This window comes from Haemorhous mexicanus, chromosome 17, assembly GCF_027477595.1.
Source record: "Haemorhous mexicanus isolate bHaeMex1 chromosome 17, bHaeMex1.pri, whole genome shotgun sequence".
NCBI classification, from domain to species: Eukaryota; Metazoa; Chordata; class Aves; order Passeriformes; family Fringillidae; genus Haemorhous; species Haemorhous mexicanus.
In genome coordinates this window covers 13,533,971-13,558,082 of record NC_082357.1, presented here as the reverse complement: position 1 = coordinate 13,558,082, position 24,112 = coordinate 13,533,971, and the positions used below count along the sequence as shown (strand labels likewise).

Here is a 24,112-nt window from a genome sequence, read left to right as displayed (position 1 = left end):
ATAAGCACTTCAGATCCATCAGTGTTTTGTTACTTTCCCTGCAGCTTTAACCGGATCGACATTCCGCCTTATGAGTCATACGAGAAGCTTTATGAGAAGCTGTTGACAGCTGTGGAAGAGACGTGTGGGTTTGCTGTGGAATGAAAAAGCAACCAAAGGAAACAGATGCTAGCTCATGGACCACCAAATCAAAAGCTAGAAGAAGCTTGCTGTGAACTTCCTGCTAAGCTGTCTGAAACATCTGAACTCTGACAACTTAGAGATGAGGCTGTTTCCCTTAGGTCGCTGGTGGATTTGGGGGGGAGGGTCGGGGCTTTTCTTGGTGGTTCCCAACTCTATTTTCTCCCCTTTGTTACAATAACCCCTTCCCTCTTCTTCTGTCCCCCCTGAAATGAAATGCAGCCAAATTCAGCATTTGGCTTTGGTTACACAGGATATTCTGCTAGATTTGTAACACATATTGTGATAGGGTCAGCGACCTGTGGGGCTTTTTTAATAGGAGAATCAAAGTGTATTTGAGAACGAGCTTAATTTGTTGAGGACTTTAAACTGTAGGTGCACCTGGTTAGTCTGTCTTAAATCAAGGTTGAGCCTTTGTAGAATCCAGCAGGTGCAGAGTGTCTGACTGGCAGCAGAATTTGCATTGCACATTTTAAACATCTGTTTAAAAAGAAAACTTCTAGCAGAAAATACCTCCATATGAACACTTAACTGAAAGGGAAAGAAATCCAAGTTCTGCCTTAGCAGGAAGCTCCCAGTGGAAGCTGTGGCTCACCTTAAGAAAAGTGAAGGAATCTGGGACAGCTTAAACGGTATTGTATGATTTCTGTTTGGTTGTCCTGGCTGAAATCTAATTGTTTTGCACGTGAAAACAATTCTTTCCTCCAGCAGAATTGCTTTCCATCATTTGTTCATATGTAAGTATCTTGCAGAGAAGCCTTGTGAGGAGGAGACAGAGGATAAAAATCCATTCAATCCCAAAGCTGTGATTTCTGTGCCACTGTTTTACCCAAGATGTGTTTGTGTGATTTTAAATTCTAAGACTCACATGGAAATCACTAAAAGTCAAGTTAACAGAACAAACTCCTGCTTCAAATTTTTTGGCCTTGGGAAAGGTTTATTTGGAGATTGAGGTGAAAGGGGAGCTGTAAAGTGAATACATTCTAAATGTTACAGAAAGCTATTGGAACAATTTATGACTTCAGTTACGTACGGATGAAAATTTCTCCAGAGAGCCATAAGGCTATTTTTTCCAATATCTGAAACTAATATTAAAAGGTTTGTTCTCTAACACAGGGGAAACAAAAGCAAATCCAATACCTGAATGTCTTGATTTGAAACACAGGTGTCTGCTAAGGAAGGGAGGAGCCTCCCTTGTAATGGAAGATGTAAACCCCTTCCCTCCAAATTATTATAATTTTGAAATCAAGAGGCTTTCAGGCAAAGATATGAGAAATAGGAATAATGGCTCTTTACTAGTATATATAACAAGGCAATAATACAGAAACACTGGCTTAAAGTGACAGGCTAGGACCTGACACCCTGTTGGTCAGGGTGGTGGTGGCAGCCCGAGTTAGTGGTGGCTGCAGTCCTGATGAAGTGATAGATGTGGTTCTGGTGAAACAATGATCCTGTAGAAGGGTCTGGTCTTCCTCTGAAGGTCTCCAGTGGTGGATATGTAGCTCTTGTCCTCTGGGAATGCAGTAGGTAAGGGCTGCTGTGGTGTTCCAAATCTCAGATTCTATCCAGGTAGGAATGCTTGGTTCCTCCCCCTGGGTGGGGCATCTCACAATGGGTGATGTGATTTTGTCAGTCGTGCATTGAGGCTCAATGGCTCTTTACCAGAAGATAATTCTCCCAGAGGGAGTTACCAGGGATGTGTCATGGAAGAGATAAAGAGCACTGCCCCACTTGGTTTTAACAGATTGTGATAGAATACATACTTTTGGTTACATCTTACATTGTAGCCTAAGACACTGAATCACTAACATTTTTCCAGTTGGCACACCAAGATGTGACAGTATTTTAACAAATAACATGGCTTCAGAGAGACCCAGTTATCTATCAAACATGTTTGAACTTAAGCAGACTTGCTTGTATAGGATTTTTTTCTTTGGCAAGCCTGATTTTTAGAGAGATTCATGACTGAACCACTTAACAGATGTTACATTAATGGAATAGTGCATTGAAATTCAGCTGTGGGTAAGAGACTGTCCTTAGGAGATGTCTACTGGAATACTTCTATTTTGGTTTTTTATTTAATTGCATTTGGTAATAGCTTTAAACTGTGATAGGACAGAAAGTAGACACTTGTCAAAACCTGGCATCTTTCTCTGTTTTGTTTGTTTGTGGTTTTCTTTTTGCCATTGACCATAATTCTTGTGATTTGTTGTCAGGGGTGGCATCGGAGGTGTAAAATTGTACCATATTGTGAGATTTGCACAGGGTGGCTAAAGATGCTCATCCTGCAGGACTGTACAGGAGAGGCATGTTCAGCCCCCTGTTGTGTAGGGATCTTTTGGCACTTGGAGACCAGTTTCTGCAGTTCTGGTTGTTGGGATGTGCAACAGTTGGCAGACAGCATCCCTGCAGTCCCAGGCTGAGTAGCAGAGTCCCCACAACCCTGGGTTTTCCAAATTGCTTTGAAGTCAAACCTGTTCATAGAGTGTGTTTAATCCTTTCAGTACGTTTGAATGTGCAATAACCAGTCAGATAGGAAAAATGCAAAACGGATTATTGCCCAAAAGCTTTGCATGCAGTCTCATGTGGATTTTTCACTAAAAGAAATGTAAAAAACCCCCAAAAACCCAGATACTAAAGCCCACCCCTAGGAAAAATCCTGTCACACCTGCAGCACAGCTGGCTCAGTACAAACCAAGTGAGGTGGAGGGAAAAGCCCCTGATTTGGAGATCTATAGGTCAAGTAGCTTTATGTCAACGACCCAGTTGACATAAGATAGTTCCTAATGTCTTTGCTAGGTCAGTGTTTTATTGAATGCACAAAATAAGAATAGGCAAGGATTGTTGTTTGGAAAAGTCCGTCTGTTTTTTGCTGTATTTAAAAGCCCTTGTCAAGGTACCTCCTCCGTGCTGACAGTAAGGAGAATAGGGCACTGTCTTTTGAATTATTTCAGTTCTCTTCAGCAGCTTCACCATCTCTCCCGTCGTGTTGTCTTTGCAATTTTGTGCCACTTCAGTGACGACAAAGACATTTTTTGTCTTGTTCTGTACATGCATTTGAGGCAGGCCTTAAAGCTGGTTGGGTGGATGGAGGAACAGCAAGATGTGAGGCAGAATGGCTTTGGAGCCATGGGTTGTTCTTCCTGTGCCTTCTTCCAAGGCCAGGGAAGGACAAAATGCCAACAGGAGTTAGCACGGCTTGAGGCAGTGGCTCTCAGAGGTCTGGGATAACCTCAGCTGTCTGAATTTGTGTGTCCATTCCCACTCGGTCTGCCAGCACTTGAACTTGGTTGTTACTTCTCAAACTTGCCCAAAGAAAACCATCGAGTCCCGTGTTGGTGTTGCCATTCCACGTTCCAGCTGATACTCTTGGATGTGACCCGAAGGGAAGATGAGGCACAGTGCGTGTGTCATTGCTGTGCCATGCAAACCCCTCTGCTGCAGCAGCCGTGCCCTGGTACTGCTCCTCAGCCTCTACTCTACGCTCAGGGATGTAGGAAACCACCACTCTGCTCGTGTGTTCCAGCAGGAAGAAAGCAGACTGTTGGATAGCTGGGTGTGAGTGTTCTCTTGGGCATTATGTTAGACAAGACCCTGCTCCAAAAAGGCTGCTCCAAGCTCCAGACGGTGCCGTCAGCTCAGCAGTTTGTCCTCAGTTCAAGTCGAGGTGGTTGTAAAATCCAACAGATTTTGTAAATTACTGATCAGCCACCAGGCCCTCTGGAGCCAGTGCCCAGGTTTGGGGCCGTGTGGCACAGCAAATTCCCAGAAACACAGTATGGATCTGGTTTTAATATGTTCATTTTTTTGTTGTTGTTGTTGTTGTTGTTCCTCAACCACTTTATAATGTATTTTTTTAATTTATTATTTTGTAATGTCATGTTTAAGTATTGCTGCTATCCTTGTTATTCTTCCCACTGTTTTTATTGCAGATTTATTTTGTGGAAGTTGTACACTAATGTTTCATTTTATGTCTAAATCAAAGTATTTAAGGAAATACTAGTTCTATTTAATGTGGTTATGGAACCAGCTGGAATAAACAGTGATTGTATAGTAGGCTGGACCCAGGAGGTCATGTTCATTTTTGTTACATATGCAATAAACTCACAACTTTAAACTCTTGGTAGCTACTGTTTTGTTCGTTAAAATATTTGTGGGAATCAGAGGAAAAGAGGGGACAAGGTATCGAAATGCAACGGATTTAACAGATCGATTGACTGCCCAGATGAAAGTCCTCCTCTGCAGGGAGAATACTTTGTTTCTTTAATTCACCTTAATCTTTTTCCCTTCTTATCTCATTATTTGTCCGGATACTTTTTCAAAACCTCAGTTCGCAGAAAGAAATTATCTCCCCATTAATGAAAGCTGGAGAAAGATTCACTGATGTTGATGAATACTTGCTTTCCTGTTTGTTTTTTTTTTTTTCCCCTAATTACTGCTGCTTTGCAAGTGGAGAAGGACCGGAGCAAGTCCGAGGAGGGTGCTCAGCGTTGGTGTGTGCTGCAGCAGTGCCTTCCCTCCCTGAAGCTGAAAGATGGGCCATAATCTGGTTTAATAAATAAGTAAAAAAGAAGGGAGTACAAATAAAATGCTTTTTATTTTTTGGAGTAATTTCACAGTATGAACAAATGCTGCGGCCCACCCATCATGTCAGCCAGCGGCAGGGACTGAACGATTTTATTATGTGGAGCAGGAAATCGTGTCAGTCCTTCAGTGCTCTGTCACACACTGACGCCACTGTTTTCTTTAATAAATACTTTTTGTTAAGTTTTCCTGATTTCTGCTTTCCTTTTGGTGCTAAGAGAGAGGAGGATCCCTGTAACCTGCTCCAGTGGGCGGGCTGTGCTGCAGAGGGGCTGCTCCACGACTTCTCTACGACGTGAACCTCTTGAAAACGCAATTAAAACGTTCCCAGTTCTCTTAGGAACATGCGGGGCCCAGCGAATCGGCTGTCTCCTTTTCCGGCAGCTCGGCAAGTCACTTCAATCCCTCAAGTTCCATTTTCTCCTCTTCCTGCAGGACATCCCCGGCTGCAAACGCGGTGTCCTGGGGTGGGGGGGTTCCCTGCCACTCGCTTGGCCTCCAGGAACACCCAGAGCTTCGGGAGATGGGAAGGTCCCGGAACCCCCTCCCCATTGCTGAGCCCCCCAAAAAGTTCAGTTCTGTCCCCCCTCCCCATTGCTGAGCCCCCAAAAAGTTCAGTTCTGTCCCCCCTCCCCATTGCCGAGCCCCCAAAAAGTTCAGTTCTGTCCCCCCTCCCCATTGCTGAGCCCCCCAAAAAGTTCAGTTCTGTCCCCCCTCCCCATTGCTGAGCCCCCAAAAAGTTCAGTTCTGTCCCCCCTCCCCATTGCCGAGCCCCCAAAAAGTTCAGTTCTGTCCCCCCTCCCCGTTGCCGAGCCCCCAAAAAGTTCAGTTCTGTCCCCCTTCCCCATTGCTGAGCCCCAAAAAGTTCAGTTCTGCCACCCCTCCCCATTGCCGAGCCCCCCAAAAAGTTCAGTTCTGCCCCCCCTTCCCCATTGCTGAGCCCCAAAAAGTTCAGTTCTGCCCCCCGGGCCCCGCCCCGCACACACGTGCGGCCCTGGCCACGCCCCCTCCCCCGGGAGCGCCGCCCGCCCGGCAGGGGGCGTGGCGCGGCGCTGGCCGGCCGCCCCCTCTCTCTATGGTAGGTTCGCCGGGCCGGGCCCGCTCGCGCCGCCCGTCCCCGCGCGCCGCTCTGTCTCTCCCTCGCTGTGTCTCTATGGTGCGGGGCGGTGCGGTCACGTGGCGCGGGCCGGGCGGAAGCGGCGGGAGCGGCGGTTAAATGAAGCGGGGCCGGAGGGGCGGCGGGGCCGGTGAGTGCCGGGTTGACCCCTCTGTCCCGCAGAGCCGGTGAGTGCCGGGGCAGCCCTGCCGCCCGACGGACAGAGGGGCCGCCCCGGGACGTCCCTGGGCCTCGCTGGACCCCTCGCTGCGGGGTCGGGCGCTGCTCCCGGCAGGGGCCTGTCCTCGGGGACGGGTCGTTCTCTCCCCTCTCCCCCCGTCCCCTCAGGGCCCGGTGTCCGTTCCGACCGTTCCTCTTCCCTCTCTTCTCGTCAGGGACGGGTCGTTCCCCCCCAGCGCTTCCCTTCAGGGACAGGTCCCCCGCGTCGTCGTTCCCGTGTCTGTCCTCCCGTCCCCCTCCACGGTTAATTTAGGGCCGAGTCCTTCCTCCTCGCTCTCCCTCAGGATCGGGGACACCCCCTCCCCCTCCAGCTCCCCTCAGGACTGGGTCCTTTCCCTCCGCCCTCCATCCCCTCAGGGCCGGTCCCTTCTCCCCCTTCCCGGGGCCAGGGTGTCCCTTCACCGCCCCTGTGTCCCCCCGCAGCCCCGAGGGACACCCGGGGACAGGCGCTGCTCCCGGGGGCTCCTTACGGCTGTGCCGGTCCCCCGGGCCGGGGGTTTGGAGTCGGGGATAACCCGGCGCCGGAGCTGGTGGGCAGAGGAGGATAAAAGATATTTCTCTTCTGACCCCTGTTCAGTGTGGGAGCAGTCGGTGCTGTTGGGACATATCGACATTTCAGGTATCTGCTGTGGGAGCTGCTGCAGGAGAGAAACCCCAAACACAGCTGTCCTCGGAGCTGAGGGATCAGTGTAAGAGATACTCCTCTTCCTCCTCTTTTTTCCCTTCTCTATTGATCCAAGTGCCAGCCAGCCGTGGTAGAGCACAGCCTGGAAGTGTTAATGTACACTGCGTTTATGTAATGAGTTTTTCTGCCCCTGGAGCTGACCTTGTTCCCCCAGAGGCAGGTTGGGATCCCACCCAAGTCTTCTGAGGCTGAAGAGCTGTGGGGAACTCAGGCATGTGTGTGAAGAGAGGAGTGTGAGCTCGCCCGGGGCAGTGCTTTGGGGTGGGCAAAGTGTAGATTGGCTTAAAGAGTCATCCCATGGATCCCCGGCTTTGCAGCTGTGCTGGCTGGAGCCCTGGGTGGATTACGGCTGCTTGCACCTGCCAGCCCAGCCCGGGGAGTTTTTCCTTTCATCTCACCTGTGCTTTTTGACCTGGAGTGTTGTCTCTGAGTGTCCTCTAATACCTTACTTTAGAATCTTACTGACAGATGCTTATAACAGTTTTCATACAAATAAGTTTAGTTGTTGATGTTTCTGTTCAGTTTCTTATGGTTTGGTCACTGTCCTGAGACCTCTTGTGCTTTGAAAGAGAAGAGCTGATATTGCTGCTGTGCACTTTTGTTTCCATAAATCAGGCATGGTGCTGAGGGACTAAAGCTCCATGTCCGTGTGCTTTTCAGAGTATTCCCTCTTGTGTTTCTTTCCCTATGGAACAGCATTACTTCAGGCAGCAGTTCTAGAGGGTGCCTTAGTGGCCAAGAGGCACAGCCAGTCCCTGAGACCTATGGGCAGATCTCTGCTTCTCTGTTCTGTCTCTGTTGAGGTTGATTCCTCTTTCTTAGCAATTTCTGCTCTCCCACCTGATGCACTTTAGAGCTCTTGCAAGTTTGCAGTGGTAGCGGTGGAGGGAGAGGCAGGTGTCCCCCATCAGGCATCTAGACTGGCCTTTGCATGCTCAGCTAACATGGCCTCTCCTGCTTTTAGAGAGGGTGGCATGAGGGTTTTTCCTCCAGCAACCTGTTTGGAAGGTGAGGCAGGAAATCTGAGACCCATCATTCTGCAGATCCAAATCTTGAGCAGCTTCTGGTACATCCCTGAACAGGTACAGGGCCTGTGCAGCTCAAACCATGTTCAGGACTAGGAGGATTCCAGGCACAGCTTTTAATTCCAAAACTCTGGAATTTACAGCTTTAATATGTGCTTTTAATTTCTAGGATGAATGCAGTGCAAAAATTCCACTGCCTTACATCAGGCTTTCTGCAATTGTAAACACGTTAATAGATTTCATGTGCTGGGTGTCTTGGTGGTGTGACTGGATGTTAATAAACAATCATCTTGACAGGAGTTTGTGCCTGGAACCAAGACTTGGGAAGGGACTCAGACAGATTTCCTGAAGATCTCTGGACATTCAGCCTGCTTTGAGGTGCTGCATTGTGGTAACAGGCTGTCGTCCATCTCTTTTTCTTGCTTCCTAGGATGTTTTCCTTCTGGTTGGCCTGGCTGCAGGCAGTCAGGGCAGGACCAGCCGTTCCTAGAAGGACACTTGGGGCACGTGTTACTGGTGATAAGGTACAGTCTGGATTCCAGCAGGGTGCTGGCAGCCTGTTCCTGGCCTGGAGTTTCAGGAGCTGCCTCGGAAATCCAAATTCCGGGGTAGACCAGTGCTTTGTCTGCCTGAGAATGCAGTGGGCGTTCCTGCTGCTGGCGAGGCTTGTGCTTTGAAATTGGACACAAATCACTGAAAAGTCCTGTGGCAAGAATAGGTGGGGCAAACACACAGTTCCAGCAGCAGCTGGAGAGAGACAGGAAGCGTATCCCAGGGGCCAGGAGCTGATTAGCAACCTGGAGTAGCACAAACCCAAGTGCAAGAGAGGTGGAGCCCTTCGGGTGTTGTTTAGTGCCTGCTGGAAGAAGCTCCCATTCATTAATTTGGAATGGGTGTCTTATTTTTATTTATATCTTTCTAAAGCCATTGTGAGTGGTTGACTGTGTCTGAGCGCCAGCAGTGCTGGGTGTTGGGGCTTGCCACTGGCTGCATTCTTTCTGGGACAGTCAGAACTGCACCACTTATTCCTCTCATTGAAAGTTTGGAGTTGTTTTTTTGGTTTTTTTGTTTTTTTGCAGATGGATTTGATCCGGAGATATTTTAAGATTCCCTTTAAATTATTGAATTTGGACATCATTGTAACTGCTTAAAGACGAGGCATTAATAGTCTCCAAAGCCTGTGTGTGCACTGAAGTGATGGTGGGGTTTCAAGCTGCTTCGTGTAACTGGGATTACTCTCAGTAAGACCAATCCCAGTGGGACAGGTGCCTTTTTAAATACAGCAGAAGGTGTGAAACACACAGCTGCCTGGGGACAGCAGCTGTCTCCCAGGAGATAAGGTCATTTGTGTACAGGCTGGGTGTTCCTGTGTTTGAAATGGAGCCTGAATAATGTGCTGGCCAACATTATTCCAGAGTAGTTTTGTTTTTAAGGAGGTTACTGGAAGTGGGAGATGTGGGAAATTCGGGAGGGGCAGAGAAAACAGGAAAAGAGGGTGGGGGAAAAAAGCTACTTAGCAGTGTCCTGGTGGCTCGAGTAAGTTATCCTTGTCAAAGCAGTTAGATGAGAGATAATAAGGAGTGTCTCACTGAGCTGGGATAATCTCATTCTCACCAGCCTTCATGTCACTTTTATAGAATTTCAAGTTTATTTTGGACTATCTCGGGAGTGATGTTTTTCCTCTGGGTCAGTGCTTAAGGGCTTGCAGTGGTTTTAAATTTATAACAATCCTTGAGAAAGCTTAATTCCTGAGGATGGGAAATGATATTCCTTCTGAATGGCACCTCTTTCCTAATTACCAGCCCTGCTGTGGTTCCCTGCCTGTGTACATGAGGGGAACTGTCAGTGCCTGATTAAGTGGAAAAAGCATTGGGCTTTAGGGAAGGATTTCACCGTGGGGCAGCTGCTACCCCGAGCCACACCATCACCTTGCAGTGTTCCTGACCCAGGTCAGCAGGAATTTAAATTAAACGTGTGGCTTCCTCTCTGGCCTTAGGGTGCCCCACTCCTGTGCTGATGCTGGTGGTGCCCAGCTGCTCCCAGGGTGAGTTTTGGAGGCTGTGGTTGCCCCTTGTAATGAGAAGTGAAGTTGATGAGCTGAAATAAAACTGGGAGTGTTTGTGGGTGGCAAGGTGACCTGAAATGTTTTCAGTTGGCCTTGGAGGCCAAGCGTGGTGTTGCTCCCTCAGCCTGCTTTCCCTTGCAAGGAGGCCAAGCTACTGTTTGCATTATTCAGAGAAACATTTGGATGGGATCTGTAGAAGCATCACGTGATGCTGCTCTGCAGTACAAGGTGGTCGAGTTCTGCACTAACTGGAATCTCTTTTTGAGTGAATATAAGAATGAAAAATGGCCTCAAGTAATATGTTTTGTCCAAAGTACTCCTTGCACAAGGCTTCTGTACTGCTTTATCCAGATTGACATGCTCTTACCAAGCTGTGGGCACTGCTCCTGTTATTCCTTGGAGGAAAGCAGGCAGGGTTGGCTTTTTGCAGCCCTTGCAAAAGCAGAGCAAGGAACAGATTTATACTTCCACTTCCAAATCCCATCCCAAAGACATGATGTGTTTTCGTGTGATGGAAGGAAAACCTCTCCCTGATGCTTCTTGCAGATAATTTTTGCTTGAAGGCCAGTCTTGGAAGGAGCACTAGCCCATATACCCCTGGCAAGTACAAGCTCTGTTGGGCAAACACATTTCAGGGGCTTGGCAGAGGGAAGGGACAGCAGTGCTGACAAGCTGCCTGCAGCACAGCCACAATGCTGCTGAGGACTTTCCTCCTCTCCCTGCTCTGCTGTCATGTGCTGAAATGCAATTTGAGGGAGATGACAGCAGCAGCAAAATGGGGAGGCAGGAAAAGCAGCTCTTTTTTTCCTTTCAGGAAACCAGCAGGGTAGGGCATTTAATGCCTGCTGTGCTGCTGGGATTTCCAGCTACGGATGAGCAAGACCTGGGAACAGTAACTTGGCTAATGTAAATAGTTCCTTGTAGATTGTTAAAGCAGAATCCTTTTGTAGTGGAGCTTCATTGTGTATCAACTGGGAGGTGCCCCTGGATCTGCCAGGACTAGCACAAATCAGCTCACAACGGCTGGCAGCACCTCTGCCTTGGACACAGTGTCTGGAGAGTGCTCCTCAGCTCAACGTGTTTGTGTTTATTTAGCAATTTGTGGCTGTTTTTACTGATCCTCCAGCCCAGGTAGTTAAATAATCTGTCTGATAGTGCAACACCCAGGAAGAGAATTTCTGTTCTGCTGTGAGGACTCACCCGGTGTTGGACACGAGTGTGTTGACCAAGGGTGGGCACAGGATTCACTGCCTGAAACAATCTGTCCTTAGCAACTGCTCCTGAGTGCAGCCTGTGTAACCCCCTGGCTGTGGCCTGTGGTGCTTTTTGTAGTCCTGTGTCTGTGAAATGTTGGTTTGCCTTGGGATTAATGGGTGGTACAGTCTTGTTCATCTACAGGACTGTGGACCTGGGGAGTTAACATGCAGCTCTTCTTTTCTCGCTTTTTAGCTCATCATTCATTCATTTGTGAACTTTAGTAGTCTCAGAAGGGATTCATGCTGGATATGGAGCACCTCTAAATCCAGCCACCATCTAATTTCACTGTTTTCTGTTCTGATACAGTGGTACTTACCTCAAATACAGCCTCTTTGCTTTTCTGCTATTTTAACATACTCAGACTCCACAGTGGCCACTGCCACATGACGTGGATGAAGTCAGGCTGGACAACTGTCATGAGCCTGGAAGGCTGCCCTGGGTTTTCACTGCTGAGAGCTTGCTGGGCTGGAATTGGCTGCAAGGCTACACGTGGCTGTAAACAAAACTAAACCCAGTTTTACAAAGGCTGTTGCTGGCTGTCTGGAAAATCTTTTGATAAGTGGTCTTCTGTGGTGCTGGAGCAGTAAGGAGACAGTTGCAGTTCTTCTGTGACAATGCTCCTTCTGCAGCAGTTGATGGGTGCAAGAGGCAGCTTATTTTTCACTCTTTCCAGCAGAAATTGGTGCAGAGCATGGATTTGTTGCTCAGGTGTTGACACCTGTCTTTCAGGGTTTCTGTTGGTATTTTACTCTGAGTAGGTAAGGCCATTTAAGACTTATCACTGTGAGCTTGGTCTGTTGGCCCAGTCTGGCTCTAAACTGGCTTTTGTGTATATTTAAACCCTTAATTGATTGTGTAAAAGCATCTTTCCAAGTGCCTGACCTTGCAGTAGGAGCACATGTAATTTGAGTGGTAGGGATAGGCTGTGGCTGTATCAGCTTAAGCTGCAGTTTCAGATCTTCCCCCTTCTTGCAGTTTATTTTACCACCTTAATTCTGTTTTCCCAGTTCCACCATGCTGGATATGTGGAGGGTATCTGATCTGAATCCTACAAAAATGTTTTCCAGGGCATTTCCTTTCAAAGCTGTAAGAGATGGTGGAGGAGCTCAGTGTGAAGGGAGGAAACAAGCTGTGGTATGGGAACATGTCTATCCTTAACAGGTATTGAAGTGAAACCCTTCTGAACATGAAGCCACAGCTTCTGGCTGCTGACCTTTGGAGCTCTGGCAAGTGCAGATGCTTAATGTGGCCCTAAAAAAGGGCATGGCTGCTGTAACCAGAATATGTGACCTGTGAAGTCATTTTTTTTGGAAGTCACTCACTCTGGGATGTTTGACACCTGGAAGGGTTGGTGGCAGGCTTTTAAGTCAATAGTTCTGAAAGTGCTGTGCAGATTGACAGAGACCTTCTTTTTGCCAAGGTGGGCTGCTGCAGTAAATCAGGTTTTTTTCCCTGTGGGCCACCTCAAGGTCAAATCTCAGCTTTTATGTTGTCAGCAGCTTTGAGAATGAGGTGAGATGTGCTGTGCTTGAAAGCAAAGTTTTTTGTGATAAGTTCAGGTCACATTTAAAATGAAATACAAAAATACCCCCTTCCACATTTTATATTGGTGGTGCATTATGCTTGTAATTTTATTTTTTTGAGCACAGCTTCCCAAGTGCAGCTTAGGTGGTTTCCTGAGTGGGTCTGATGGGCAGCTGCTCAGCATCCAGGATGCCAACAGAGTCTATCAGTTCCTTGTGGTTTTCAGGTCCTCTGGCTGCCACTAGAACTGAACCTGACTGTGCTTTCCAGCCCTTTTGGTTTTGGTCTACTTAGCCCTCACTGCTGCTTTTCACAGCAGTTTGCTGGTTGAGTGCAGCCTGGTCCTCCCTGCTCTCAGTGGCCCTGCAGACAGGGCTGTGAGCTGAGCAGGCTGCTCATCAGTGTGAATGTCAGTGCCACTGCCTGTCCCAGCAATATTAAATCCTTTATTTCTGTTTCCTCTCCAGTGAAAACAGTGCTAGGATGGGAACCTGAATGCTCCTGAAGACATTCATCCAGCTTGTTAAATAACTACTTAAAAGGTTGCACTTGGATTTCTTTGTTCTGTTAAGCTCTTTAAAGTGGCATTCAGGATGCCTTGAAAAAGAAAAGAAAAAAGGTAGGAAAACTACTGAGGATTTGGAGAGGAAATGCTCTGTCCTTTCTCCTGGAGGGATCTGTGAAGTACAAGTAAGAGAGGAGCACTCTGCTATATATCCTGGGGCTCACAGGGCATTTCTCCTGCTCTTTTCTGTGTGGCTGCTGGGTTTATGGAGAAGAGAAGGCAGCTGCAATTAATGCTGTGTGGAGCTGTGGCAGATGTGTGCAGCACCTGGGGTTTGTGGAGTCCAGCTCTTTAAACCCACAGTGACTGAATCGTGGTGCTGATCAAAGCAGCCCCTGGCTGTGAGTTCAGGGAAAGGAAACTGGAAGTAAAACTCACTCTAGCAGCAGCAGAACTGCAAATCACATGGTTTCACATGCTCTTCCATTCATCCCCACCCTTAAAGCACAAAATCAGAGCAAATGAGTTCTTTTAAATGATTGTTTAGGAGATAAGCTGTGAGCAGAGCAAGGCTGGGTTTGTGTGTAGGTCTGTAGCCAAGTGAGGGCCTGCTGGTGTCTGAATTGTTGCATCAACGTGAAATGCCAAGCTGGCACCTGTGTTTGTGATGTGGGAGGGAGGTTTTGGATTCAGGGCATTACACTGGATGATCTTGCACATGCCAGGAGTCTGAGGCAGGCAGAGTACTGCCCATTACAGGAACTAACTCCAGGAACGCCTCCTTCTCCCTCAAAACCTTGATTTTTCACTTCACTCTTAAAATGAGCTGCTCAAGGTCAAGGCATTAACTCTCCTTTACAATTAGAATTTGTCAATTTAACTTTTTTTTTCAAGACTCGACCAAGGGGAGGGAGAATGACTGATTCAAAGATTTCTACCTCTTGTGCAGAGAGTGGGTTTTTACATGCATCAGAATGAGGAGCCTCGTGCTGCTCAGGGTGATATGGAGCACTTTTTTTTGCCAGAGGGACTGATGGGGGTTGTGGGAAGGCACTGAAGTGTCCACAAGTTGACCTTGATGCCAATCATTAGGGAATAGCTCAAAGGAATGGGAAACTTTCATTTGTGTTGCCCAGTTTTGGAAAATGAAGGCAGCTGTTTCAAAACAGACTTACATTTTAGGGAGTTGCTCACAGAGCAGGTATTTGCTAGGGAAATGCAAATATTTTGCAGGTTTGGGAAGGAAAACTGGTGCCAATGTATATGGCCAGCTGTTAGTGAATTAGGTAAAACTGGGTACATTCCCTTCCTCTTGTACTTTGTGTTTCAGATAAAAATGGTGATTGGGTACTTCAAACAATTATGATTAATAATTATGATACTATGGCCTTGATGAAATGAACTGCAAGTAAGGTTGATGAGAAGTCTTGTGATGTACAGACAGCCAAGATGTTTTCTGTAAGTCCTGAATGGGCTTAGAAAATGGGGAAAAATCTAGTTGGGGATTTTAAGCCAAGTAATTCCTAAATATCTGCTCTCTTGATTGCCCCTGAGTAAGCAATTTTCATTAGCCTGGAGCTGTGACACAGATGTAGCCTGTCCTGTGTTAATCTGTAGCCTCTCTTTTTGGAGCATCTCCTGGTGTGCTCTTGGTCACACTCTTGACTCTGCAGTTACCAGTGGTGAGCCTGGGAGGAGAGGCATCACTCCCTTCAGTGCTTTTCTCCTTGGGTAAGAGAGGGTGAGGAACAGGGAACTTTTGGGAATTAACTGGAAGCTGTGATTCCTGCCATATTCATTCCTCATTTCCATCTTCATTCATGATCTGTCCTGGAGCTGCTGGAGCCAGTTAGAGGCTGGTGTGGTTTTGGAAATTTTGGAAATAGTGGCTGCTCTGCTGGGATACTGAACTGTGTGTGTTGGGTGTCTTGTCTGTCAGGAGGAGGTGAGCATTCAGGTTTCATTTACTTGCCACAAAATACATATACTATGTTTTGGTGTGGTTAAACCAGTTCTGTGGCTTTCTGCCCTAGAAATTTTACCTGGCTCTTTTTATTGTTCATTTCAATTTCTGTTCCTTTATTTTTCTCACATCTCAGGAATCCTGTCTTCCCCTTCTCAGAGTGTATGTGTTTAAAATCCTGTGGTAAACCAAGCCAGCTGCTAGTGTGGGAAACACTTGGGGAATACTTTATAACTCACCAGCCAGTTGTTATTAAATGATCTTCAGGTTTGTTGTTTCTCCTCAGCACATGCTACAGGTCCATCAGTTGGTGGCAGAGCTGTGTGGATGCTCTTGTCTAAGTCTACCCCTGGTCTGTGCTCCTGAGAGGAGCTTTTAGCCAATACCTGTAGCAGATTGTGCTGCTGAAACCAGCTGGTCTTTCCTGTGAGCCACTGCCCACACACTCCTGCCTTCAGAGGCCAGGGTAAGGCTTTTGGGCTGAAATCAATGCTTTTTCCACTTTCCCCAGGCTTGGAACTGAGCAAACCTGCTGGCAGAGGCCCTGCTGCAGCCCCACGTGTTGACCTCTGGCTCTGTCCCTTTGCAGGGTATGAGGCAGTGGCAGTAGCTGCCCTGTGCATAGCAAATAGGATTTGTTTGTGCCCAGCAGTTCTTGTTGGGCTTATGATCAGGGGATTTCTAATTTTCAGTTGGGATGATGCTGCTTAACACGATCAACCACTGCTAAACTCTGCCTGCTTTTGCTCAGTGCCTGTTACAAGGAGCAGCCCCCAGCAAATGGTGAACCCTTTGAAATGTTTTGGTGAAATGCTTGACAGTAAGTCAGGCTGGTTTATTTCCCTTCTGTTGTGCTTTCTTTTATTTTTTTATTTTTAAAGACTGAATTTTTAGCTTTTCATTTTGGTGGTTGTCACAAGCCCTGCATTATTTAAGTAGCTTGTTTTAGCAGCTTGAAATAAGCCAGAAATTCACCTTGCTCACAGGCTACCAGCAGACACGTTTACTGCCCACAGGCACAAAGTAGGAGTTGATGCTCTTCTGTCAGTGTAGGTGAGCAACAGTGGTGTTCTGTGAAGGGGAGAGGCTAAAACAGTGATTTGATGTTGCTGACATCTCTTTCAAGTTGCTCTTTTTTTTTTTTTCCTCCCCCCTGTTCGTTGGGATCTCAGTTCCTACCTCCCCTGCTTTCTGTCTAGTCCTGTTGCCTTGAGCTGCAGCCAGACAAGAGCACTTTGAGCCTAGTCCCATCTTGGATATGTGGGAGTTTCAAGATTTCAAATGCTGTAAGTGGGGGGGAAAAATACATTACACTGTGTTGAGAAGGGGGGCTCTCCCCTTGACTGTCAGTTTAAATTCCAGCACCATCTGAAGATGCTCATCACAGCACAAATGTGGGGTGGAGGGAGCAGATTTGAGTTCTGCTCCAGTTACTGCAGTCCAGAAACGCCTTCATATACCAGGAGATTAAATATATGCACAGCACCCATGGGGGCTATTTTTAGGTTAAGCTAAAAATATGTCATGTGGTGTTTAAAAGGATTTTGAATGGGTTTTGGAAATCCTTGTGTAAGCATTCTGTGTGCTCCTGAGACCTGCTTCACCTCATAGCAGCTGATCCCTTACCTCATAGTAGTGGTTGGAAGCAGTGGTTTTGTGGATGATATTTTTGCATGTTTGAGGAGCTTGTCCAGGAAGTCCCTGTGACCTCAGCTGTCAGTCTGAGGTCTTGTCACTTCAGAGAACTGTTAAACCCAAGTCCCTGGTGGGCTCTGCTTTTCCCAGTAGCTGTTCTGTTAATGTGTTCTCTGAATTCACTGTAGGAAGAAACATAATGGGGAGGATTTTATTGTCTGCACAGTGAAACAACTGGGGTGTGCTGTGTCAGAGGGTGCTGGGGCACTGAACCGGCTCCCCAGGGAATGGTCCCAGCCCCAAGGCTGCCTGAGCTCCAGGAGGGTTTGGACAACACTCTCAGGCACAGGGTGGGATTGTTGGGGTGTCTGTGCAGGGCCAGGAGCTGGGCTCTGATCCTTGTGGGTCCCTTCCAACTCAGGATATTCTGTGACTGAGTTACAGTGTAACACAGAGGTGAAATTGGGTGGGACCACGTCTTCAGTGTGGTGGGTCCTCCCTGCACAGTCAGTGGGTGTCTTAGAAGTCATGATGAGAATTTTGTGTCACCTGAATACTGCTTTAGGGATTCAAGTCCCAAATCCAGCTTGATGTGCTATGGTGCAGGTGGGAGCCTTTTAAGAAAAGAAGAAAAATGAAAAAGTTTGGAAAGTGTTTCCCTGACTGCTTTGCTGTTAAAACAATTCAAGTTTCCTGTCCTTGACTGTACTGCAGGAAAGCTGATGGGCATGTTAGAGCCTCCTTATAGGTAGCCTTATCCTTTGCCTATAAATAGGCTCTGAAATCACTGAGGTAGTGTGGAATAGCTTCTTTCCATCTGTCTTCCTTGCTTTTTTATTATTGTTTATGTAGGGCAAGACCCCAGGGTGGCTTTGATCTTGTTGCTTCGCATTCTTGGCGGCCTGGTGCTATAAACATGAATAAACTTCTTATTCATGCCACTAGATGGAACTGGCCCATGCTTATGGATATTTGTTTAAACTTCAGCTCTGTATTGAGTATTGACAAAATGAATTGCTAGCTCTTGGTGGAAGCTTGGCTTTTACCCTCAAAGCAGTACTTTATTAAGCTGCTGGGGTTTTATTCAGTCTGTTTTGAAGTAGGAAGAATTGCCAGTTCTTTCCAGCCTTGGCTTTTTTTTTGTTGTTGTTGTTGCCTTGACTCTGTTTTACAGTTAATGCTATTTATTATATTCCTGCTTTTAAACCATATTGGTGGTGTGTGCACACTTTCTTGTATGGAAGTGCAGATAGTTTTTTATCCCAAATTTAATTTCAGATTATTCCCTGTACCTCTTTCTTGCTGCTGAAGGTAGAAATGTGCAAGTTCCTCTTACAGGAGCCAGAGTGGCCCATAGGAAATATGACCTTAGTCTTGTGGCTTATCCATCATTCATGGATCTGAACAGCTGGGGTTTAGCCAGCATTGGACAAAGCACCATTTGAGCTATTTGGGGGAAGATTTTTTTTATTATTATTATTATTTTTGTGGCTGTGTTGTGCTGAGCATTTGCAGTGTCACTTCCCAGTGAAGCAGCCAGCCCTGCTAATGCACCACGAGTCCCTGGAGGGGAGAAATATCCAGCCACTCAGCTTTGCTCGGAGCAGATCTGAGCAGACACCTGTCCAGCCCCTGTCTGCACCACTTGATGCTGCTAGGGCTGGTTTGTGGCTCTCACAAATGTCCTTGTTCCTCCCAGCCAGTCTCAGAGTGATCCTTTGCTGTGTTTGCTTGGTGACCTTGGCCACACTGGGCCTACCCCTGCTTCTGTTTCTCCACCTTTTAAATGACAAGAAGTGAATTGATTTTGTTTGCTAAAGGAGTCAGGCAGCTAAGGATGGAAAAGTGCTATGCAGGGCTAGGTGATTTCTATGCACAAGTACCAGGGAAAAGACAACTGTAATAATGTGGATGTGACCTTTTACAAAGGCCAGAGTTTGCACTTACAGCAAGCCAGCCCCTGAGCTGCAGCTCCAGCTCCTACCTGTGATGGGGGAACAGTACTTTCATGCCACTCTGGCAAATAAAGATTTATTTCTCCTTATAAGACAGATGATGAAGAATCTAGTGGAAATACCCCCAAAATTTTGCTTTTCAGGTATTTTCAAAGCACCAGTGTGCCCATGATAACATTGGAGCTGCTTATTGGAATTAGGATGTGCTGTTGAGGTATCAGGGCTCAAATACAGGGCAGCTGCATATTTGTGGTAATGCTGGTTAGAAGAGGCCTCTTGCTGTTCCCTCATCCAATTTCCCACTCAAAATTGGACCATCACCAGATCAAGGGTCAGGTAAATGTGGATGTTTGTAGGCAAGCCTTGAAATCTTTATGCTGGAGGTTTCCTCTGAAGAAGGTTCCCTCAGGCACTAAGCCTGTGCTGCTGGGCTTTTATAAGTGCTAAATTATACATTTTAATTTTTATTATTGTATCTTGTGCATCTGAATTCATTTCTTCATTTTACTGTCCTAGCTGCAAATCCTGTTCCCTGCAGAGGAAGTTCAGTAGAATTACTGAGGGGAAATTTATACTGCTCTTGTGTACTAGCAAACAGGATTTTATAGCAGACCCACCATTTTCTTCCAGCTTATGCATCAGTAAATATTTAATAGTACAGATTCCTCTGTGCTGCAGTGAGGAGATGAATACTTTCCAATAAAAGGAAAAAACCCTCCTTTCTCCTTTCAGTGATCAAATTGTGCTTGGAGTTCCTGTATGTTCAGCCTCTCTGTGAGAGTGGGAATGAAGAGCTATAAGCTGAGAGAGCATAAAATGGAAACCTCCTGTTTGGTTTGCAATGATTCCTCTGGCCCCCTAATCCTGTTTGGGAGCCTCTGGCCAATTCATTGTGCCTCTCTGAGAGCAGGTGGGGGTAGCAAAGCTTAGCTTCAAAAAGCCAAGTCCTGTGAGGGAACCTGATTCCTGTCATGCTCTCCTTTTGGTGTGAGAGCAGATGGTGTTTCCTGGAATTTGTACCAAACCCTTGCTGTAAATCAGGAGAATCTCTTCTATAAAATAGCAGATGGTGGTAAGGAAGTGTTCTCTGGAATGTTCCTGTGCTGTTTCACAGTGCAGGCACAAACCACACACTGACATTGCTCTGCCCAGGGTGCAGCTTCCTTCTGACACACTAGGAATGAGGGGGTTGTGGAAATGAGTTTGGAGCATCTCTGGTGGCTCTGAAGTTGTGCCTCAGCTTGGCAGCACTCAGGGAATTCAGGCTGGGATGGTGCTGTCCCTGTTGGCTGTTCCCCTCCAGGCTGTGTGTGACTTCCCTGGCATTAAGTGTGACAGGGATGGTTGTAGTGTCATCATCTGTGGGGTGTGAGGTGCAGGTGGGGATGCCCTGGGACAGCTCAGGCTAGGGGATTTTGCCCCTCTCACCAATTGATGGTGGCAGAAACAGCACTGTGTGGGTTGGTGCATTGGATTTTGGTTGAAAACAAGAGAAGGTCCACATACTGGGAGGGTTTGAGTCCTGCTTGGGTAGAACTGCATCTCTGCTCCTTTTCTGTGATTGCATAGCTCCTCCAGAGAGACTTCTCTGGCCTAATTGCACTTTTCAGTCCACTGTCTTAATTGTTGGAACACAAGATAACAGACATGTCTCCTTCGGGTCCTGAGAGGAGGGGTACAGAAAAATACTCATGTGGAGAGACTGCTGGGAGAGCCAGGAGAACCCCTAGCAGCTAAATCTTGAAAAAAGCCCTTAAGGCTGAATCTGAGTTTGCCTGACTCCCTTTTATCTTCCAGTTCCTCATGTGAGCCTGACTGCCATGCTGGGGCATTGACACTCTGGGGTGCAGCTGTTTAAAATGGCAGAGAGAGGTGGGAATGAAGAAGTGATTAACTTGAACAGCTTCAGCAATCACAGAGGGAAAGGTGAGTACTGATGTGTGCCTGTTCCAAAACACTCTTGTGAAACTCTCCTGAGCAGCAGGATTCACAGACACTGAACTTCCTGGGAACTGCTGGAGGTCTGTTCTGTCACGTCACACACTACTCTGTTACACTGACTTAGCCACCTACAGAAACTCTTTCATATTATGCAGGCATGCAAAATATTTGGCTCTTGTCTTTCTCATGTTGTACTGCCTCAAGGGATATTGCTGACTTCTTGGGAACACTGTGTAGTGGTGTTTCAGCAGATCCAAGGAGGATCTATCCTTCTGAGAACCCCACAGGAGACAGGCTGACCCTAAATTTATGCTCTCATAGGGCTGTGTGCATTGGCACCCATTCCCTCAAGGGTGGAATTTAAAGTGAGGCTTTCTCTGTATGCCTGAAAGGTGATAAATGAACACTCATGCTAAAAAATAAGCCAAAACATGTCAGATTTTAGGGAAAGCATAGTTGTGTGTTCTCTGTGCAGTACAGAAACCCTCTATTTCTGCCTTGAATCTCTCTCCTGTGTTCCAGCAGCTGTTGTGTAGCATCTATATTCCATTCTTGATAAACCTTGAGGCACAAGGTTGTCATTACTAGCAGGGTATCTTCTGCACCCACAGCCACAGCCCTTATCTTGGTCCTGCATAAGGTACTCCTGCAAAAGTCTCTCTTTCAGAAGGGGCTGAATTGCACAAAGACCCTTATCTCTCTGCTAGATTGCACTGCATTTTAACAAAGAAAATGCAATATCCCTGAGATACTCAAAGTTCAGGATTTCTCTGAAGAAATATTCCCTACATGCCTTGTTTGTAATAACTCTTGCAGCAGCTTGACTTGTGCTGGAGTTCAGGGTAGAAGATTCTTTGTGAGTGTCAGTGGCTGCCCCTGCAGTGCTGTTGTGATGAGCTGAAGCTGTGCAGGTGTTTTGCTGGAGGCTGAGGGATGCAGGACTGGCTGTTACAATGCCTTGCAGAAGAATTGGTGACCTCTGAATGCTTCTTCCTGCAGTGCAAACGGGAAAATTGCTTTCTCAGATGTTTCAGTGCTACATGTACCCTGTAATTCTATTTATTTACCTTGAGCCAGCAGCTGACTTCAACTTTACTTACTGTTCTGCAGACTGGATAAACCACAGAGATGAAAGTCTTATCACGATATCAGACTCCTCAGATGAAGATTTGCCTTTGTTTCTAGAAATACCAGAAAAGCAGCAGACTGAGGAAGATGATGATGATGATGATATAGTCATCTTAGCAGAGGTAATTTTTCATTGCTGTGCTGTATTCATGGCCTGTATAGCCAAGTCTTGTGCCAAACCTGATGCATTCCTCTGAGTCCTGCCTGGTTACAGCAATCTACTTAGGATGTCTGAAAGAACAGGGAAATGAGGGCATTTTGCTCTCTTAATTTAGTCATATTTTGGGCACAGGAGGGGAGACCCAGACTGTGGAACTGCATTGTGTAGTTTAAGTTCTACTTGATGAAGGTTGTAGCTCCCATAAAGTTGTCTGTTTGAATCCAGCAAGGTGGAGTGCTTTGCAAGAGGACTTGATCTTCCATAAATGTTTTCAGACCTTGCTTTATATTCCTCTATACTATTTGCATTCATGTTGGCACTGATATTTTTGCAGCATTTCATATCTGTCTTATAATAAGAATATATTCCACTTTCCTGTTAAATTAACCAGAAGCACTGAGGAAATGGGTTGCAAAGCTGACCTTTCTGCTTCTTAGTTGAAAACAGCAGCAGAGAACACTCAGGCTCTGTTGGCATACAGCAGTCGGTCTGCCAGAGGCAAGAACAAGGCCAGAGATTAATATTTGGAGCCTTGGTTCCTGCTTGTTTAAATAAATTGGTGAGAACACAAATATGTCATCAGTTAGTTCTTCCTTCCCAGACTGTTTTACTGGAAGGGGAGTGAGTACTGAGGTGAGCTTAGGAAATTATTCCAATTTGAAAGTCCTGGGCATCCCCAGTTCTGCTGAAGATTCTCATAGCACCTGGGGACAGGCTGATGACACAGATGTGTGGGTTGCAGTTCTGTGCTTTATTAAACATCTTGCTGAACAGACTGTTTATCAGTTTGCCATCAGAAGTTTTCTTAGATGCAGAAGTATCTGGAGCAAGGATTTGACACACAGACAAGAATTTCTACTTTCTGTTGTTATGTCCTTTTCAGACCCCAAAGCATCAGCAGCCTCTGCGTCCCAATGTCATCAGACCTGCTGCTCCATGGCAGGGTGCAGACACTGTGGGAGAAGGAGGATCCAAAATTGCTGTGGAGCCTTTGAGCACAGACCTTCAGCATTCAGCTCTGCCCTGTGAGGGAGAAGTGAATAACCTCATGGTGGAGGGCAATGCTGGACCAAGCAGGGGTGAGAGTGTGGATGTTGCCTTGCAGCAGCCAGGACCATCTGAGCTGCATGGCCCCAGATCTGAACTTACAGGTAGCCAGGAGCCTGGCCCAAGTTTGCTGCCAGTGATCAAGATGCATCCACAGCCTGCTGAGAACACAGAAATCATTAGTCTGGAGAATGCAGACCTTCCACCTCAACAGGAGGAAAGGATGGAAGCTCGGGAATGGCAAGGAAAGAACTTGAAGCCAGAGCAGAAACTTGAAGGAACAGATGCTAAAAGTACCACGGAGCAGGGGGAGATGCAGGAGAAGGGCCAGCTGGAGCCCTGGCCCTTCCCACCGCCGGAAGATGAGCCCCGGGCTGTAGTGCACGGCCGCGCTCCTCAGCAAGGGCAGCCAGAGGCAAACCCGGCATCTCTGCAGGCCTACGGAGGGAAGGCTCCAGGGCCAGCCTTCCCCCGGCCCGAGCCGCAGCAGGACGGCATTCCTGGCCCTGCCTCCCCGCAGCCGGCACATCCCCCCGAGGAATCGGCTCAGCAGGCAGGGAGAGACAACGAGCAGCCAGGGCCCGCCTTCCCCGCTCAGGGCTCGCACCAGCTTGGCTCGGGGGACGTGCCAGAGCAGGGAGCTGCTGGGCAGGAGCAGGACCTCACTGCGCTGCTCATCAGAGAGACAGTAAGTATTCCCAGGGCTCCTCTGCCTCCTGTGTGCATGGTGTTTTCAGACAGGTTTTTCAAGGTGTGTGGAGTCTCACATGCTCGGAACGCACAGCTGCAAATCCTCTTTGCTTTGGCTGAGACTCAGCCATGCACCAGGTGAGGAGCATGTGATGAACTGTCTTGGAAGACTTTCATTTAATGTGAAATAATCTGTCTGTTCCCTGAAAGACCCTCTTGGATCTGATCTGGTTTTATCTGGTTCTTTCCTAACCCAACACTGTAGAGCTGGTTTAGGATTGGATATAAAACTAAATGAGCAAAGCTGGGACACTAAACAGTGCCAGGGGGATACAGGGTGGAGTAGAGAAGTTTTAGGGGCACTTGGCTGAGAGCCAGGACTGCTTTCAGCTGCCTCTCCCACCAGAGTGTGGTCCATGCTCATGTTAATGC

General features: G+C 47.2%; 2 protein-coding genes across 14 annotated transcripts in view; both read left to right on the top strand.

The window, feature by feature from the left end:
* SMURF1 (SMAD specific E3 ubiquitin protein ligase 1) overlaps positions 1–4,297 on the top strand; it is a 45,365-nt gene extending 41,068 nt beyond the window's left edge. For all 4 annotated transcript variants that reach the window (XM_059861288.1, XM_059861287.1, XM_059861290.1 and 1 more), the window contains exon 18: positions 45–4,297. In XM_059861288.1, coding sequence (XP_059717271.1) covers positions 45–144 — 100 coding nt within the window. In that variant the 3' untranslated portion in view covers positions 145–4,297. The remainder of the gene's footprint in view (positions 1–44) is intronic.
* Positions 4,298–5,885: 1,588 nt separating this feature from the next.
* Positions 5,886–24,112, top strand: part of RNF216 (ring finger protein 216) — a 76,397-nt gene continuing 58,170 nt past the window's right edge. The window contains exons 1-6 of one of the 10 annotated variants that reach the window (XM_059861244.1): positions 5,900–6,048; positions 6,678–6,789; positions 8,241–8,334; positions 20,512–20,640; positions 21,766–21,905; positions 22,827–23,678. In XM_059861244.1, the coding sequence (XP_059717227.1) occupies positions 20,574–20,640; positions 21,766–21,905; positions 22,827–23,678 (1,059 nt within the window). In that variant the 5' untranslated portion in view covers positions 5,900–6,048; positions 6,678–6,789; positions 8,241–8,334; positions 20,512–20,573. Of the gene's footprint in view, positions 6,049–6,677; positions 6,790–8,107; positions 8,189–8,240; positions 8,335–13,875; positions 13,997–14,997; positions 15,107–20,511; positions 20,641–21,765; positions 21,906–22,826; positions 23,679–24,112 lie in introns of those variants that run through there. The other 9 variants (XM_059861243.1, XM_059861248.1, XM_059861247.1 and 6 more) reach the window with 9 other exon arrangements.